The following is a 14,550-nucleotide window of genomic DNA, read 5'->3' as shown; positions in this document are numbered from 1 at the left end:
GGAGGGAGGGAAAGAAGGGAGGGAATCAGCAGTAAGAATAAAGGGGAAGAAAAGGGAAAGGGATAATAAAAGGGGGAAGGGACTGAAGGAGGCAGTGGTCAAAAGGAAGAAGGCTAAATTTGAAAATGAGTGTGATACAACAGTGAAAGCTGCCAATTAATTAAAAAAGCCAAATTAACATTTAAGAAAGTAATTGAGTAGCTTAGATGCATTAATGATATTAATAAAATCCATCTCTCTCCTATACTTGGCGAGAGGGAACTCGTTTGCAGGCACACAAAAACACCCCTAAAGACGCTTATGGTTATTCTGTGGATAACACTGGCTTCACACCTCCCCCAGCCCTGCCCTCCACCAGTCCTTCCACAGACAACCCGCTTATGCTGTTTGGACTAGAAAAGCCAACTGAAAGATATTATTCCCACTGTAATAACTGGGGCATCTCTTATGTCGGCAGGATGCGGTCTTCCCTCTCCACTGAACCAGCCTCCTGGCGGATGAGTTAGATGATGGAGATGAGAAAGCCAACAAAAGAGGCTGTCATGAACCCGGGGGAGCTGGCACTCTGGAGAAGAGGTTTTCCCAGCTGGTGCTGCAGTCTGGGCTGAGAGATGTCTGCCTGTGGAGTGGACACCTCTCCCTGATCTCAGCTTGCTGGGAGCTCTTCTTCCTGCAGCTTTACCCATCCCAGTTGGAGTAGCATTTGGAGCCTTCTGTAGGCAGTGGTCAGTAAGGCTCCAGCTCTCAATGGGGTGGACAGTGTGGGACATGGGGGAGGAAGAGAGCCCCCACTTACTCAACTTGTACCAAATGTGAGGTCTTGGACAGCTATCTGCTGTTTGCATGCCGTTCTTGGTAGAGTGCGAAACTTGGAGTCAGGGAACACTTGGATTCGAATCCTGCCACTGGCAATTACATGATCCTGGGCAAGACATGTGATCTCTTTGAGCCTCAATTTTCCCAACTGTAAAATAGGGACAGGACCTATAGTCTTAGGATTGATGGGAGGGACACAGTTTCACATAATCTCAGAATTGTAAGAAACTCCCGTTGTAACAACCATGTCTGGCCAAGAATCCCCCTTCCAGTAGCTGTGTAGAGATCAGCCACCCTCTGCTTGATGCCCTCTGCCCATCCCGCCTCTGGACAGCTCTTGTTGAGGAAGGTTTCTGAGTAAAGCAAGCTGGGGAGAAGGTGGAGGAGGGAGCCCAAGATGGTGAAGGGCCTTGAGGTCTGCCCTGTGAGGACGAAAGGATGGGCGGAGAAGGATAGGAGAATAATGTCCTGCCTGATTCTCCCTGCTGTATAAGATGATAACGTGTCACAAAGAGTCCAACTCCCTAAGGAGATGGGGACATGCGGCAGAGTCTCAGCTTATGGCTGGGAATTTCTGACCCTCCTCAAGTCTCCCCCCACTCCATTCCATTTGGTATTGAGGCACCAAAGTGACTTTTCTAAAGCACAGATTGGGCCATGTCCTTTCCATTACTTAGTAATCCCCAGTGTCTTCCTACTGCTTCCATGATCCAATACAGACTCCTTTGTGGGGCATTTAAAGGTCTTCACAACCCAGCCCCCTTTTGCCTTTCTAGCATTCTCATGCATTGCTACACCCGCACCCACCATGTACCCTGTCATCCAGCCACCGTGTCCTCCTGGCTGTTCTTGGCACGTGACGTTCCATCTCCAGCCTTTGTCTCTTTTTCAGTGACTTTCCCAAGCCTGGAATGTCCTCCCTCCTCACCTCTGCCTCTCAGATTCCCTGGCTTCCTTTGAAACCCAGGACTCCCCTTCCCTCGAGTACTAGAGCATTCCTGAACTCTAGGCAGACCGTTTTCCATCTACTCTGTATGGGTCACATACACACATCTACACACGTAAACTGTGACTCTTTCTTTTCTTGCATCCCCGGCACCTAACACAGTGCTTGAATAAATAATAGCATTTGACCCCAGATAAATCATTTAAGCTCTTGGTGCCTTAGTTTCCTAATCTATGAAATGGGAGAAGGGGTAACAATAGTCTCTACCTCACAGTGTTATCACGAGGATCTAATGAAATAATTTATGTATGTAAAGCTCTGTGTGAACCTTAAAAAATGCATGCTGTTATTGTTATCAGTTATACAATCAGGCACATAAAGTCAGCTTCCTAAGAGTCCTTTGAGTCAAAAGCATGTAGACTGCAAAGCCTTTGAACTTCCTTAGAAGAAGGAATCTTTCCCACTGCAATAGCAGGTATGTCACCTTCAGGCATTGGGGCTTGAGGCAGGGCCATTCCCTTGGGAGCAAGGAACCTGTACCATCTCAAATGCCGGAAGTAAACACCCTCATTTACGTCATGCAACTGACAATCCTTGGTGGGAATTTATTTGGCTCAGAATATGTCTCCCTTGAAGCACAGCTCCATATATCTCAAGAAAGCTCAGGTGGAGGGCTCATCTTCTCATCAGTCAGCAGTGCTTGATTTAATACCTGCACACAGGCAGCCACTGGTCTAGGCACCAAGGCTGCAAAATCACAGGCAAAACCGTCCCTGCCTTCGAGCAGTCCCAGATAGCAGAGTCGATGACCCGTGATCTGTGTGCACATGTAGGTATATACATGACATGTATAAAGTATATTCAAGGGAACCTAGAGGTCAACGGCACCATAAGGTATGTGTGGGAAGGGGCAAGGGGATGGACCAGGACAGGGAAAGGCCTCTTGCGGAAGGTGGCATTTGAGCAGTCTGGAAGGAGACATACAGCAAGCACTTAATAGATGCTTGTTGACTTGACTTATCTCTGCGCCAGAGAACGGTCTCCTGGAAGGCATGGCTCAGGGCCAACACCTCCATCAGGCTTTTTCTGATCCCCCAATCCCACTCCACAATGGTTGGTATCATCTTCTTTTAGAAATTACCTCATATAACTTTGGTATCTATTTATTGTGTCTTCCCCATGGAATGTAAGCTCCCTGAAGGCAGAGATTTCCATTTGTGCATATCAGATGGATAACCTAAGTTTACGGATCTGAGTGGCCTGGTTGACTTTGTCTTTATGCTATTCCAAGTCAGTGCCTCTACATCCTGCGTATGGAGTGGTAATTCAGTAGGGCATCATCATAAGGTACCCTTGAACCCTCTTTGCTGGGTAGCTGAGGTGCTCTATAAGAAGTGAGGCCTGACATGGCAATTGTTAATGTTTATTTCTCTTTTCTAAAGTTATTCCTATCAATCCAACCTCTCCATTGGCAGGGTCACCTTGTGGCATAATTGGAACAATGATGCTATGTTTTCCTCCATCTTTCACCCAAGGATTTTTCTAATCGATTCTAAAAATCATGGGATCCTCCCCTCTCCTCTACCCTCCTCCCTTCCCTTCTCCTCTTGTCCCCTCCCTTCCCAGCTTTACCAGCCTCGAATTCTAAGTCTAGAGCATTAGCCCAGAGAGGTTATATTCTGAAAAGCCCTCATTTTCTTCAGGAAAAGCTTATAAAGTATTCAGAGAAACATCCCTGTAGTTCAGGCACCAGACCCGGCTTCTTTGGGGATGGCTCACAAACACATGTGGATTCTTCAAAGCCATTTCCTTATTAAAACTTGAGAAAAGATCAGGGCCTTCTGTCGGGGAGATAAAACCACCTCCTCATTCTAACACCATCTTCTTCACTCACCTCGGAGCCACGGCCTTCAGCGTCTTTGTCTCACTCAGCTATTAAAATATCATTTTTAATACTGACAGACTTTACCTTGCTGGCTTCAGAATTGCTCTTTGAAAGAGGAATATTTGCAATCCCTGAGAGCCCACGTTGAATTGGAGGCAAGGGCAGCATTTCCTGCCTTTCACTGGCCAAAATGCTACACTTAGTGGGGTCCATGGCCCGTAATCAATCTGAGAGGCAGTGTGTGGGTTGATAGGTTGTAGCTCCTTAATGGGATGTAAATTCCTTGAGGGCAAGGACCAAGTCTCTTTGTCTTCCTGTCCCAGCCTAGCACGGTGGTTGACACATTGCCAGCTCTGGATAAATGTTGGCTAATTGATGGATAATCAGTTTTCAGTCACCAGGATCCCACTCAGGGTCAGGCCTACTCAAAGAAGCAGAAGAGGGTTCAGTTTAGCTTGAATAGAATAATAATATTAATGACTCACATTAATGGAGTTTGCCTCACAACTGCTCTGTGAGGTGGGCAGCACCCATATCATTGTCCCCTCTTAAATGGATGAGGCTCAGGACCGTGATTAACCAGCAGAACTAGGGCTTCAGACTATGCCAAGACATTAAGAAGAGACTTTTGATTCATTTAGTTCGAATTTAGGATGTTGTAACACCAAGGAGAACATTCTTCATTCTTCGCTGCTAAGACAGGACTCTTGTGTTATTAGGCTGGGCACAAGTGTCTCTGACTTCTTGCACCAAAAAGGACATTAATCCTCTGTCAGCCTCTACCTGAGGATGAGATAAATTGCACCTGAAGCCCTTGGAAGATGAAACCAGCAGGCTTGGCCCTACATCACGACTGAGTTTTCTGGGGTGGTAATCCTAGGGAGGCAGTGGCTATTCCAAGCCTGGTGTGAGTGCGGCTGTTCTTATCTGCCCACGTGCTGACTCAGAACAGAGACAACCCTAGGGAGAGAAGTGGGCAGTGCTTTGTTTTCCCTTTCTTCTTCCCTTAGTAAATTCATAACGGATACCTGATCCCTGAAGCTCCAGCTGCTCCAGCCATCTCAGGACAGAGCTTCTGGTTCTGAGATTCTAATGAGTCAGTCATTGACAGCCGGGCAAATGATGGTCTTGGCCCTGTGAGGAGCACAAAGAGGGAGGGGGGCTCTCTTGCTGCATCCATATGGGCCATGCTCATCCAGGCCTGTGGCTCTGATGAAACACATCCCAGTGTGGCAGATTCTCTCTGACAGCAGGACTGGCTGCCTTCTGTCTGGTCAATCCTGGGATGCCAGGAGCATTTCCCTGGGGGAGATGCTGAGCTCATTCCTGGGATAAAGGTTGGGGTCACAGTATGCATATTTCTGAGTAAGTTCTCATCTGAACCCCTGAGTTTTGGTATTTCAGGGAACTTCCTTAACCTCTCTGTTTTGGTTCTCTTTCTGTACAATAAGCAGACTGATTTCACTAGCCTCTTATACTCTGGTGCCTTCAGAGTTGGTCAGCTGAATTCAGAATATTCATTCATTTATCAAGCATTTACCAAGTATGGACTGTGTGCCATGGCTTATGCTGGGAGGTAGGGAAGCAAAGTCTAAAAATGAAACAATTCCTGTCCTCGGACCTGACATTTTATTAGGAGAAGTAACATGCATATAGCAAATAACATAGCATGCTATATTTATATTGCATATATTCAAAATAGAAGCAATGTAATCTCGGACACAGGGTGCTAGCAATTGGGTGGGGGTAAGGGACTGTTTCCCTGAAGGGGAGAGATCCTTGAATTGAGATTTGAAGGAGGCCAGGGATCCTATGAGGCAGAGGTGAGGAGGGAGTTCAATCAAGGCATGGGGATCAAGGTGTGCAGAGGTTAGCGATGGATGATGCAACGTTGTTGATGTAAGTGGTCCAGTGTGCCAACAACATGGCGTAAAGAAACAAAATAAACCTGGAAAGACAGGAGGCAGCCAGGTTGTCAAGGCTGACCTTTGATCTTTTGGATGGTAGGAAGCCATGGGAGAGTCTTGAGCAATAAAGTGACAGGGTCCGACCTATGCTTTAGGAATACTAATATGACATTCTACGGTTTAGAAAGGGAAGCGGTGGATGTGGGGACACCAGTCAGGAGGCCTCTGTAGTAGCCTAAGTGAGAATTGATGATGACCCCTTGGGAACACCTTGCTTTGTAAGCAAGGTGAACTATCCCGTTTTGAAGTTGAACTTAAACTCTTCAGTCTTGATTAGAGAGAATTCAATTGTATCTTCACAGCAAGTTTCTCTGATAAAAATCCCATTTCCAAGACATGTAGGCAACTGATTCAAATTGACTAGAGTAAGAGCCATCTCCTAATTGATACATGGTCAAAGGATATAAATAGGCGAGTATCAGAGGAAGAACACAAAGCTAGCGACAGCCATTTTACAAAATGCTATAAAACACTAATAATTACAGAAATGTACATTAAAACAACTCTGAGGTTCTACTTCATATCCATCAATTGGCTAATATGACTAAAAAGTGGAAAATGACAAATGCTGCAGGGGATGTGGGAAAACAGGCACACTAATGTCCAGTTGGTGGAGCTGTTCCAGCCAATCTGGAAAGCAAATTGGAACTTCACCCAAAAAGCTATTAAATTGTGCCTACTCTGTCTCTGCGTAATTGGAAGAACTGTTCTTGGTCCTGGGGAATAGAGAGTAGAACATACTTCCCTCCCTTCCCTAGAGAAGTGAAGGAATCCAAGAAAGCTGCATAAGATGGTAGTTGAGGTCGCTCGATGAATTGTTTTTGTTTAACGGTTGTTTTCTTTGAAGTGAAGGGGAGTCTGGAGGGAGGGAAGAAAGGGGAGTCATGGTCAGAAATGATTATGATGCTAAAATCCAACGTGCCAGTAAAACTCATTTAAAAAAAAAAAGATGCATGCATTGGCTTCACCCACTGGAGGGACACCCAGGACAGTGGCTCTTTGGTGCCTCCTTGACAGGCAGAAGGGCCTTTCTACTGAAAGACTCAGCCCTGGCTCTTTGGATCCCAGGGTAGAGAAGTAAACAGGCCAGGTTCTTTGGCACAGCTGCTGAGCTCCAGTGGTATAGGAAAATTTTTGCAAATTATTATTTTTAATATAATCAGGGTTTTGTTTCCTGAGGCAACAAGGTGGAGGTGGGGAGAGTAGAAATGCTCACATACTAATAAAGGTTTAGCTCCTGAAGCATCAAATTCTGTTTACTTGTGAAACAAATACCTCTCCCTTTCCACTGGGAGGAGAATTAGTATTCATTTACCTTGATCCACAGACCCCCTGGCATTGCTGGGTGTTGGCAGTGGGTACTCAACCCTTCTCCCCATGACTCTGGGGTCTCATCTTTGCCCACTGGCATGCTATTGTGTACGGATGAATGGGGGGGCTTCCTGGGGAGAGGGCGAAGCAGGGAGAGCTTTCGGCACAGTCTCCCTGCTCACAGCATGGGCAGAAAATATCTACGCCCTCTCCACCCCTAGGCTAGAAGGATGTAATGGGCTCCTTCCCCAGCCACAGGAGACCAGAGAATTTCATTCCTCTCAGCATCCACCCCCACATCCCCAGTGGAAAGTGAGCCCATGGTGTAGTTGATTGAGACGGGAAGGAGATAGTCCCTGGGCTGGCTGAGTTTCTCTCCAGTGCTTCCCACCCCCACCCCCTGCCCTTCCCTTCAGCCAGGAAGAATTCAGTGCAGGCAAACCCTTGATGTTTTTCGTTTCCAAAAAGCTCCTTTCTTGTCTGCTTTTCCCCATAAAGCCATGCGTGTGATTCATTTCTTTTTCATCCCCCTTTTCCAGGTACGGTGATATGAGGAGACAGATTGGCTTTGAAATCAGGGACATGTGGTACAACCTAGGTGAGTAGCTCTGACTCCCCCGGGACTGGGCCTTCTGGCGGCTATCTAGTCCTCGAGGTTGCCAAGGGGTTGTTGATTGAATGATGGATGGATGCATTGAGTAAACGATCTATCGTGGACCACCTGCATGGTGTTTTTCATGGAGGTCTTGAGAAAGGCAGCGTTGCCAGTTGGTTAGAGCGCTGGAATCAGAAAGTTTGCATCATGAGCTGTAGGACCCTGGGCCAGTCACTGACTTTCTCTGGTACTCAGATGACCTGAGTCCTGCATGAAGGTACTCACTCCTCCACTGAGGAAGTCACCGGTCCTTGTATCTCGAACTCTGTCCCTCTTCCTGAGTCTTTGCTCAAGAGCTGACAGAGACTGCAAAGGAGTCTAGTTCTGCATCCTCATTTTCTCACAGGGACCCGAGACCCAGGAATGTGCAGGGATTTCTCCAAGGTCACCAGACAGTTGGCCTGGTACTGAGATCCAGGCCTCTCTCTTCAGACCCAGGGCTCTGTCCACTTTATGTGCATGGTAGCCGAGCTGTTTTCAGGGCCTGAGTTACTGAAGCCAAACTACGGGAAAAAAGGAATGTGATTTGAGTGACAGATTGACAAATGTACAGGACATGTCCTTGTGGTCCGTCTGTGCTGAGCTATGTTCACTTCTGAAGCAAGCCGGCCATGCAGCGGTCAGAGCTCTGGGCCTCGAGTCAGGAAGCCCTGAGTTCAAATGTGGCTTCAGACGCTTCCCAGCTATGTGACCCTGGGCAAGTCACTTGGATTTGCTTCAGTTTCCGCATCTGTAAAATGGGGCTGATAACAGCACCTCCCTCGAAGGGTTGTTGTAAGGATCAAGGGACATAACGCTTGTGAAGTACTTAGACTTGTTGTTGTTAGTATTATTATCATCACCGACTGGGAGGATAATTTTAAGGCATGTCGCTCAGAGCCTGGCACATAGTAGGTTCTTAATAAATGTTTCTTCCTTCCTCTCTTTCCTGGAGACCAGTGGATAGGTCTCTTCCTCTTGTCCTGAGTTTCTATGATCGATCTTCTTCCCTTCAAAATATTTACTGTCCCTTCATCTTGTGGTTTTTGCAGACCCAACCTTCAACGGCTATCGGGGGCAGCTGTAGAGCCCTGTGCTGGGAGTCAGGAAGGCCCGGCCTCACGTCCTCCCTCACTTACTAGCCGTGTGGCCCTAGGCAATTCGCTGGCACTCTCCTTGCATCACTTTCCTCATCTTTAAAACAGAAAGGCTGGACATGATGGCCTCGAAGGTCCTTCCAGCTCTAAACCGGGGCTCCCATGACCTCTCCAAAATCCTGCCCTTGAACTTGTCCCTTTGCCACCAGCCAGGAGTGTTCTGTGACCCCACGATCCAAGGATTGGGGCAGAAATCCAGTTGTGTTTACAATAAAGGATGAGCTTATTTTCCCCTCATCTATAAAAGGAGGATAGTCATCACTGAGCTCCCGCCTCACAGGCTCATGAAACGTGGTGTCCTTGTTTCTGGGTCTTGAGAAGTCAGTCATCTCTTTGAGGTGGGCATTGCCCCCATCCGTGCCCTTGCAGCCTGGGAAAAGGGGGCCCTCCGGACCTCCAGGGGGTCTTCCTACAGGTCCCTTCACTTCTCTAGCTCCACTTTACAGCTTCCTCAGTAAAGCACACAATGGCTTTGAATCCAGCCTTTACAAGAAGTGAATGCCCAGGTCCAAAGGCCCTTGTTTCTTACAGTTTCTCCTCTGTCAGCTCACCCTGAATTCTAGCTTGACTCCAACGAGCTCCACCATCTCCCTTTCATCTCCAGCCGGGCTTCGCATCTCAAACCCTGGACCAGTTAATCTTCAGTAGCCAAGTTCTCAGTCCCAGCTACAGGGGATCTTGGCTCTTTGCCCAAGACCTTTAACCTAATCACACAGAAGGCGTCATTGCCCTTTTCATCTTCCATGTTCCCAAAAGACTGCTTTCCTTCCCTTACATGTCCAGAAATGAATAGGAAAGTAAAGCTGCTGCACAAGGCATCTTCTGTTGCTGCTAGGAGCCTAGGTAGCCTCCCTGCTCCCTCCTGCAGACAGCCAGGGGTGCCACAGTGCACAGAGTCGGGAAGACCCGAGTTCAAATGCAGCCTCAGACCCTTACCTGCTGAGTGACCCTAGGCAAGCCCCTTAACCTCTGTGTGCTTCAGGTACCTCATCTGTAAAATGGGGCCACCCGCCTCCCAGGGTTGTTGTGAGATCAAATGTGATTATAACTGTGGAGTGCTTACCTGGCACAAAGTAGGTGTTTAATAAATGCTTGTTTCTTCCCTCCCTCTCCCCCCACAATTTGGAGGGCTGGGGCAGGGAAGATAGCCTTCTACTGGTATTTGTAGGCTGTCGCATTGAAGCAGATTTAAACATTCTGTTTGGCCTCAGAGGACAAAGCCTGGACCGATGGGAGGAAATTGTAGTGAGGGAGATGGAGGCTCGGTGTCAGGGAGGACTTTCTAACAATCACCAGTACAGGAGGAATGGATGGCCCCATGGGTTCCCTCACATTGGAGTCTCCTGGGCAACCCCTGGTCAGTAATGTGGGGGGAAGAGGCAGCCTCTTCTTCAGGTTTGTGTTACAAGTAAGCCCCCTCTTCGGGCTGTCTTCCAGCCCCACAATTTTGAGATTCTAGTGACATAAAGATGATCTGGTGCAAGCCCCTCGTTTTCATCAAAGGCTGGTGTTAGACTTTGAGCTTGCTTCCCTGCGTGTGGACACACCTTCCCCCTAAGTGGTGGGCAACCTAAACCAGATTCCTTCCTAGGTGGGCGATGGGAACACTTTTTCTGCAGCTCTTGTCTCGTCTTGTAGTTAGTCAATGGGGTATTATCATAATGAGAGCTGACATTTCTAGAGCCCATTAAGGTTTGCCAAACAATTTACCTCTGTTATCTCTTTGATCCTCACAGCAATCCTGAAAGGTAGGGATGGCAAGTATTACCATTGCTGTTTTACAGACAAGGAAACTGAGGTTCACAATTGTTAAGTGACTTGGGATGAGAGTGAAACACCAGTAGTCATGGGGGTCAGTGCCATCAATAGTTATCATTTCACTCTTTTCCCTCCCCACTTCCAATCAATCACATTCTGTTACAACATTTTGCCTTTCCTTTCTTCCTTTTTTCTTTCTTTCTTTTTTCTTTCTGTCTTTCTGTCTTCTTTTTTCCTTCCTTTCCTTCTTCCTTCCTTTTTCTCTCCCTCTCTCCCTACTTTCCTCCCTTCTTCCCTTCCTCCCTCCCTTCCCTCCTTCTTTCCCTCTTCCCTTCCTCCCTCCTTCTCTCTCTTTTTCTTTCTTTCTCTTTAATCCAGTAACCTTGGCATCTTGGCTGTTCTAGAGACAACACCCTCCATCTCTCAGCACTGGATATTTTCTTGTCCCCAGTTCTGGGAATGTTCTCTTTACTCATCTCAGCCTCCTGGCTTCCTCTGAGTCCCGACTGAAGTTCCACCTTCAATGGGAACCCTTTCCCACTGCCTCTTAATCCCAGTGCTTTCTCTTTCTTAGCCATGTCCTCTCTATCCTGTGTGTGACTTGTTTGTACACACGGGTTTGCTGCTTGTCTCGCCCATTAGACTGCGAGCCCCTTAAAGGCAGGAACTGTCTTTTGCCTTCTTTTATGACCTCAGTGAATAGCACAGGGTCCAGCACATTAGGTGCTTAATAGATGTTTATTGACTGACTGACAGACTGTCAGAGGTGGGATCAGAGCCAGCTCACTTGCTACTCCGCCTTTCTAGAAGCCCCAGGACTGAATTTGGGCAAAGTGGGAGGTAGGCTTTTCAGTGGTGAGCACATGTGTAGAAGTGAAGTCTCCCTAACAATAACACTTACTAGCTGTGTGACCCTGGGCAAGTCACTTAACCCCACTGCCTAGCCAAAAAGAAAAAAAAAGAAATCCTCCCAGAGAGAGAGAGGTGAAATCTCCCGAGGGCAGGGATTGTTTAATGTTTGTCCCTATCTCTCCAGTGCCTCGCATGGTGTATGGCCCAAAGGACATGACTAACAAATGGTTGTTGATGGTCTGATTTTCCGGACCCTCTACCTCAGCAGTGGATCAGCCTCTGGGCCATGGTACAGATAAAGGGCATCAGCTGGTGGGTGTGGCCTTCTGCCTTTGGCTCACCGAGGAGCTCAGGTGTGGCGGAGGTGTGAACACTAGTGTGCCCATGAGTTACCTGGGTGACCCTGGCCAAGTCCCTTACCTTCTCTGGGACTCCTTTCATCAGCTACAAATAAGAGGACGGAAAGAAATCTCTCTTTGCTCTTTCCAGCTCTGTGTCTTCATGATTTTAGGACTGAATCACCATCTTTTCTACAAACTCCTCAAATGAGCGAGAGGTCCACTGAGGTTTCGTTCTGTTTAGTCTGTCTCTTCCTGAGTGGGGTTAGGTTGGCACGTTTGTCGTGTGCCTCGAAGGGCTGTTGGTGAAGCCAGCGGAGCAGGCGTTCTGCCAGCAAGGGGCCACAGGTCTCTGCCAGAGCACCTAGAGGCCAGGCCAAGCCTTCCGGTGCTGTCTAGCAGGATTGCCACCCCTCCAAGGGTGACCAAGGGTTTGCGGCTGCTCAGATTCCGTCTTCTTTGGGCCGGCAGGTGGGGAGCCAAGCCTCGGCAGAGCTACCCTCTCCCATACCTCAGGGAGCTCCCGGTTTGACCCGCACCTGCCGTACCTGCTCAAAGCAGTGAGCAGCGCAGCGATTCCCAGCCTCCTCCACTGGTATTGTCTGGCTGCTGTCAAGAGACACCCCACCTTTTCTTCAGAGTGTGCGTTGGCCTTGTTGTTCTTGTCTGTCCATCATTCTGAAAGAGGACAAGGTTTTAAAAGGAAAGCGAATTAGCATTCTTAACAAACTGCCATTTCCCCATCAGTGGGGGGCTTTTTTTTTTCTGATAGCTAAGGATACCATAGAGTGGTCAAAGTGAGAAAAAGAGGGAGGGTGTGAGATTGGATCACAAAACCAGCGTCCACAACCAGTGGAGTCAGTGGACTAAGCAGTGTTAGTGTAAGGTCAGTCTCCTCAAGGCAGGAAACAAGAGGACGGGTCTAGAAACATCCGTGCTTTAGTGGATCCTTGAGGTATGGAAGTTCATTGGTGGCCCTGGGACCTGGGGGGGAATCCTTCCCTTGGTGCCAATCACAACCATTTTTCCTGGGTCACCATGGCCAAAAAACTCATCACCTAGATTCCAGCCTACTGGAGATGCTCCTTTCCGAGGTTTGCTAGACAGCCTTGGACAACAGAGTCCAGTCTGTCGTGGAAGCTTCCAGGCTGGTCAGCCCTTCCAGAACTTTCACGTCACTAGTCCAGGCTTAAAGGACCCAGCCTCACCTCTGTATTAGGTAAGGGATTGATGTCAGACGTTAGTTGAAGAGACTCAGAAAAGAAGTGTTTTATTTCATTCATCATGTAGCTTCATGGAACCACTGATATGGTTTCCTGTTCTGACACACTCAGGCTTTTATTGTCTCGTCACCAAAATCAGAAACTGGAATATTTTTCAGAGTATTCAGCTCTCTTCACATTATCTGTGGCTCTTCCAAATTAGGATGGAGTCAAGAGAAGGAGACTTCTGATTTGCCACCTGAAGGGTGTCCCTAAAATGGCAAATATTTCCTTTCTTCTTCTTAGTTTCTAATCTGAATATGATAACCAAGTAACAAGGCCCCAGAACCCTGACTCAGGCTCTGGAGGAAGGATCACAGTTGCCAGCTTGATATTTCTAAAACCCACATCTTGACCATGTCTCTTTTCTACTCAGAAGTCATCAGTGATTCCCTATCACCTCCAAGATAAAATACAAAATTGTGGAAGAATCCCTCTCTTCCTTTGATGGGTGGCCCAGGTGCCACCCTCTACATGGGCCTTTCCAGGGCTTCCCAAGTGTTAATGCCCTTTTCTTTATAAATTCCTCTGTGTCCGCTTTGTGTTTACTTACTTCTGTCCACGTTTTCACTGGGGGGGCAGGGAAGGAAGGGAAGGGGGAAGAGGGAGAGGATGCCTAGTTCCTTTTTGTCCTTATCTTCTCAACACCTAGTACCAATGGGCTTTGCTTAAAAGGAGGTAACTTAATAAATTTGTTGAATTGAATTATAAAGCTAGAGGTACCCGAGATCAAATGGAAATAATTTAGAAATACTAGTTAAAGAGGTCCTAACAGAGGAAGAAAAACACCTCTCTGGTTTCGTTTCATGGAATCATAAAAACTCTCCATTCTCAATGTTAAAAATAAATAAATTAATGTGAGCCCCTGGTTAGCCAGCCCCCCTGCCCATCCACCCTAGAGAAGAAGGGAGGGCAGATCTCATTAGTTGAGAGCAAACCTAAGGAAGGCAGCCCAAATGATTAATAATTAATCCTCAGCCTCTGCTCCTGAGCTCCAGAGCTTCTGCCCGACTCCTGGAATCACTTGGAGACTGTCTCTAGAAATTTAGGACAGCATAGCTCCATTTCCCCAGATGAACACAGTCTGGTTTTCCCCTCAAGTGTAGATTTTTTTTTAATGGACTTTGGTTGGGGAAAATATTGGTAAACTGATCCAGTGGGCGGTGCCAGGAAAATGAAAATATAATTGATCTTGCAAACTGGTCACCACCTATGTCTAGCTCAGAACCCACAAACAAATGTAGATTTTTTTTTTGGTCCAATATTTTCAGCCATGAACATCTAATGATAAAAGCATCCCAGGAGAAACCAGCTCACCACCCTCCCCTGGACCAAGGATTGGATAGCTGTTGCCTGGAGGTTCTGCTGACTTTCAATGGAGGCGCAAATGTCCTGGCGCTGGGGATACAATGATGTTTTTCCCCTTTCTTGGCCTGTCACATTTTGAGTCTGAAAGGGAAAATCACAGGCAACCACTCTCCTGAAATTAAAAAAAAAAAATAAATGTAGTTATTTACCCCACTCTGAGGTTATTTATCAGAGCAGCGTCTGTTCTGCAGCCAGCAGGAGAGCGGCTCATGCAGAAGCCGCCTCAATTTATATTTTGTTCATTACAGCACAGGGG

The 14,550-nt window shown here is 47.4% G+C and overlaps 1 protein-coding gene across 3 annotated transcripts in view; it reads left to right on the top strand.

The window, feature by feature from the left end:
• Positions 1–14,550, top strand: part of DOCK1 (dedicator of cytokinesis 1) — a 577,278-nt gene that overhangs the window by 459,396 nt on the left and 103,332 nt on the right. For all 3 annotated transcript variants that reach the window (XM_020973593.2, XM_020973592.2, XM_020973594.2), the window contains exon 32: positions 7,465–7,523. In XM_020973593.2, coding sequence (XP_020829252.1) covers positions 7,465–7,523 — 59 coding nt within the window. The remainder of the gene's footprint in view (positions 1–7,464; positions 7,524–14,550) is intronic.

Source organism: Phascolarctos cinereus, unplaced genomic scaffold, assembly GCF_003287225.1.
Source record: "Phascolarctos cinereus isolate Bilbo 61053 unplaced genomic scaffold, phaCin_HiC Scaffold_3;HRSCAF=262, whole genome shotgun sequence".
Taxonomy (NCBI): Eukaryota; Metazoa; Chordata; class Mammalia; order Diprotodontia; family Phascolarctidae; genus Phascolarctos; species Phascolarctos cinereus.
Note: the sequence above shows the minus strand (reverse complement) of the source record. Positions and strands in the feature narration are given on the sequence as shown.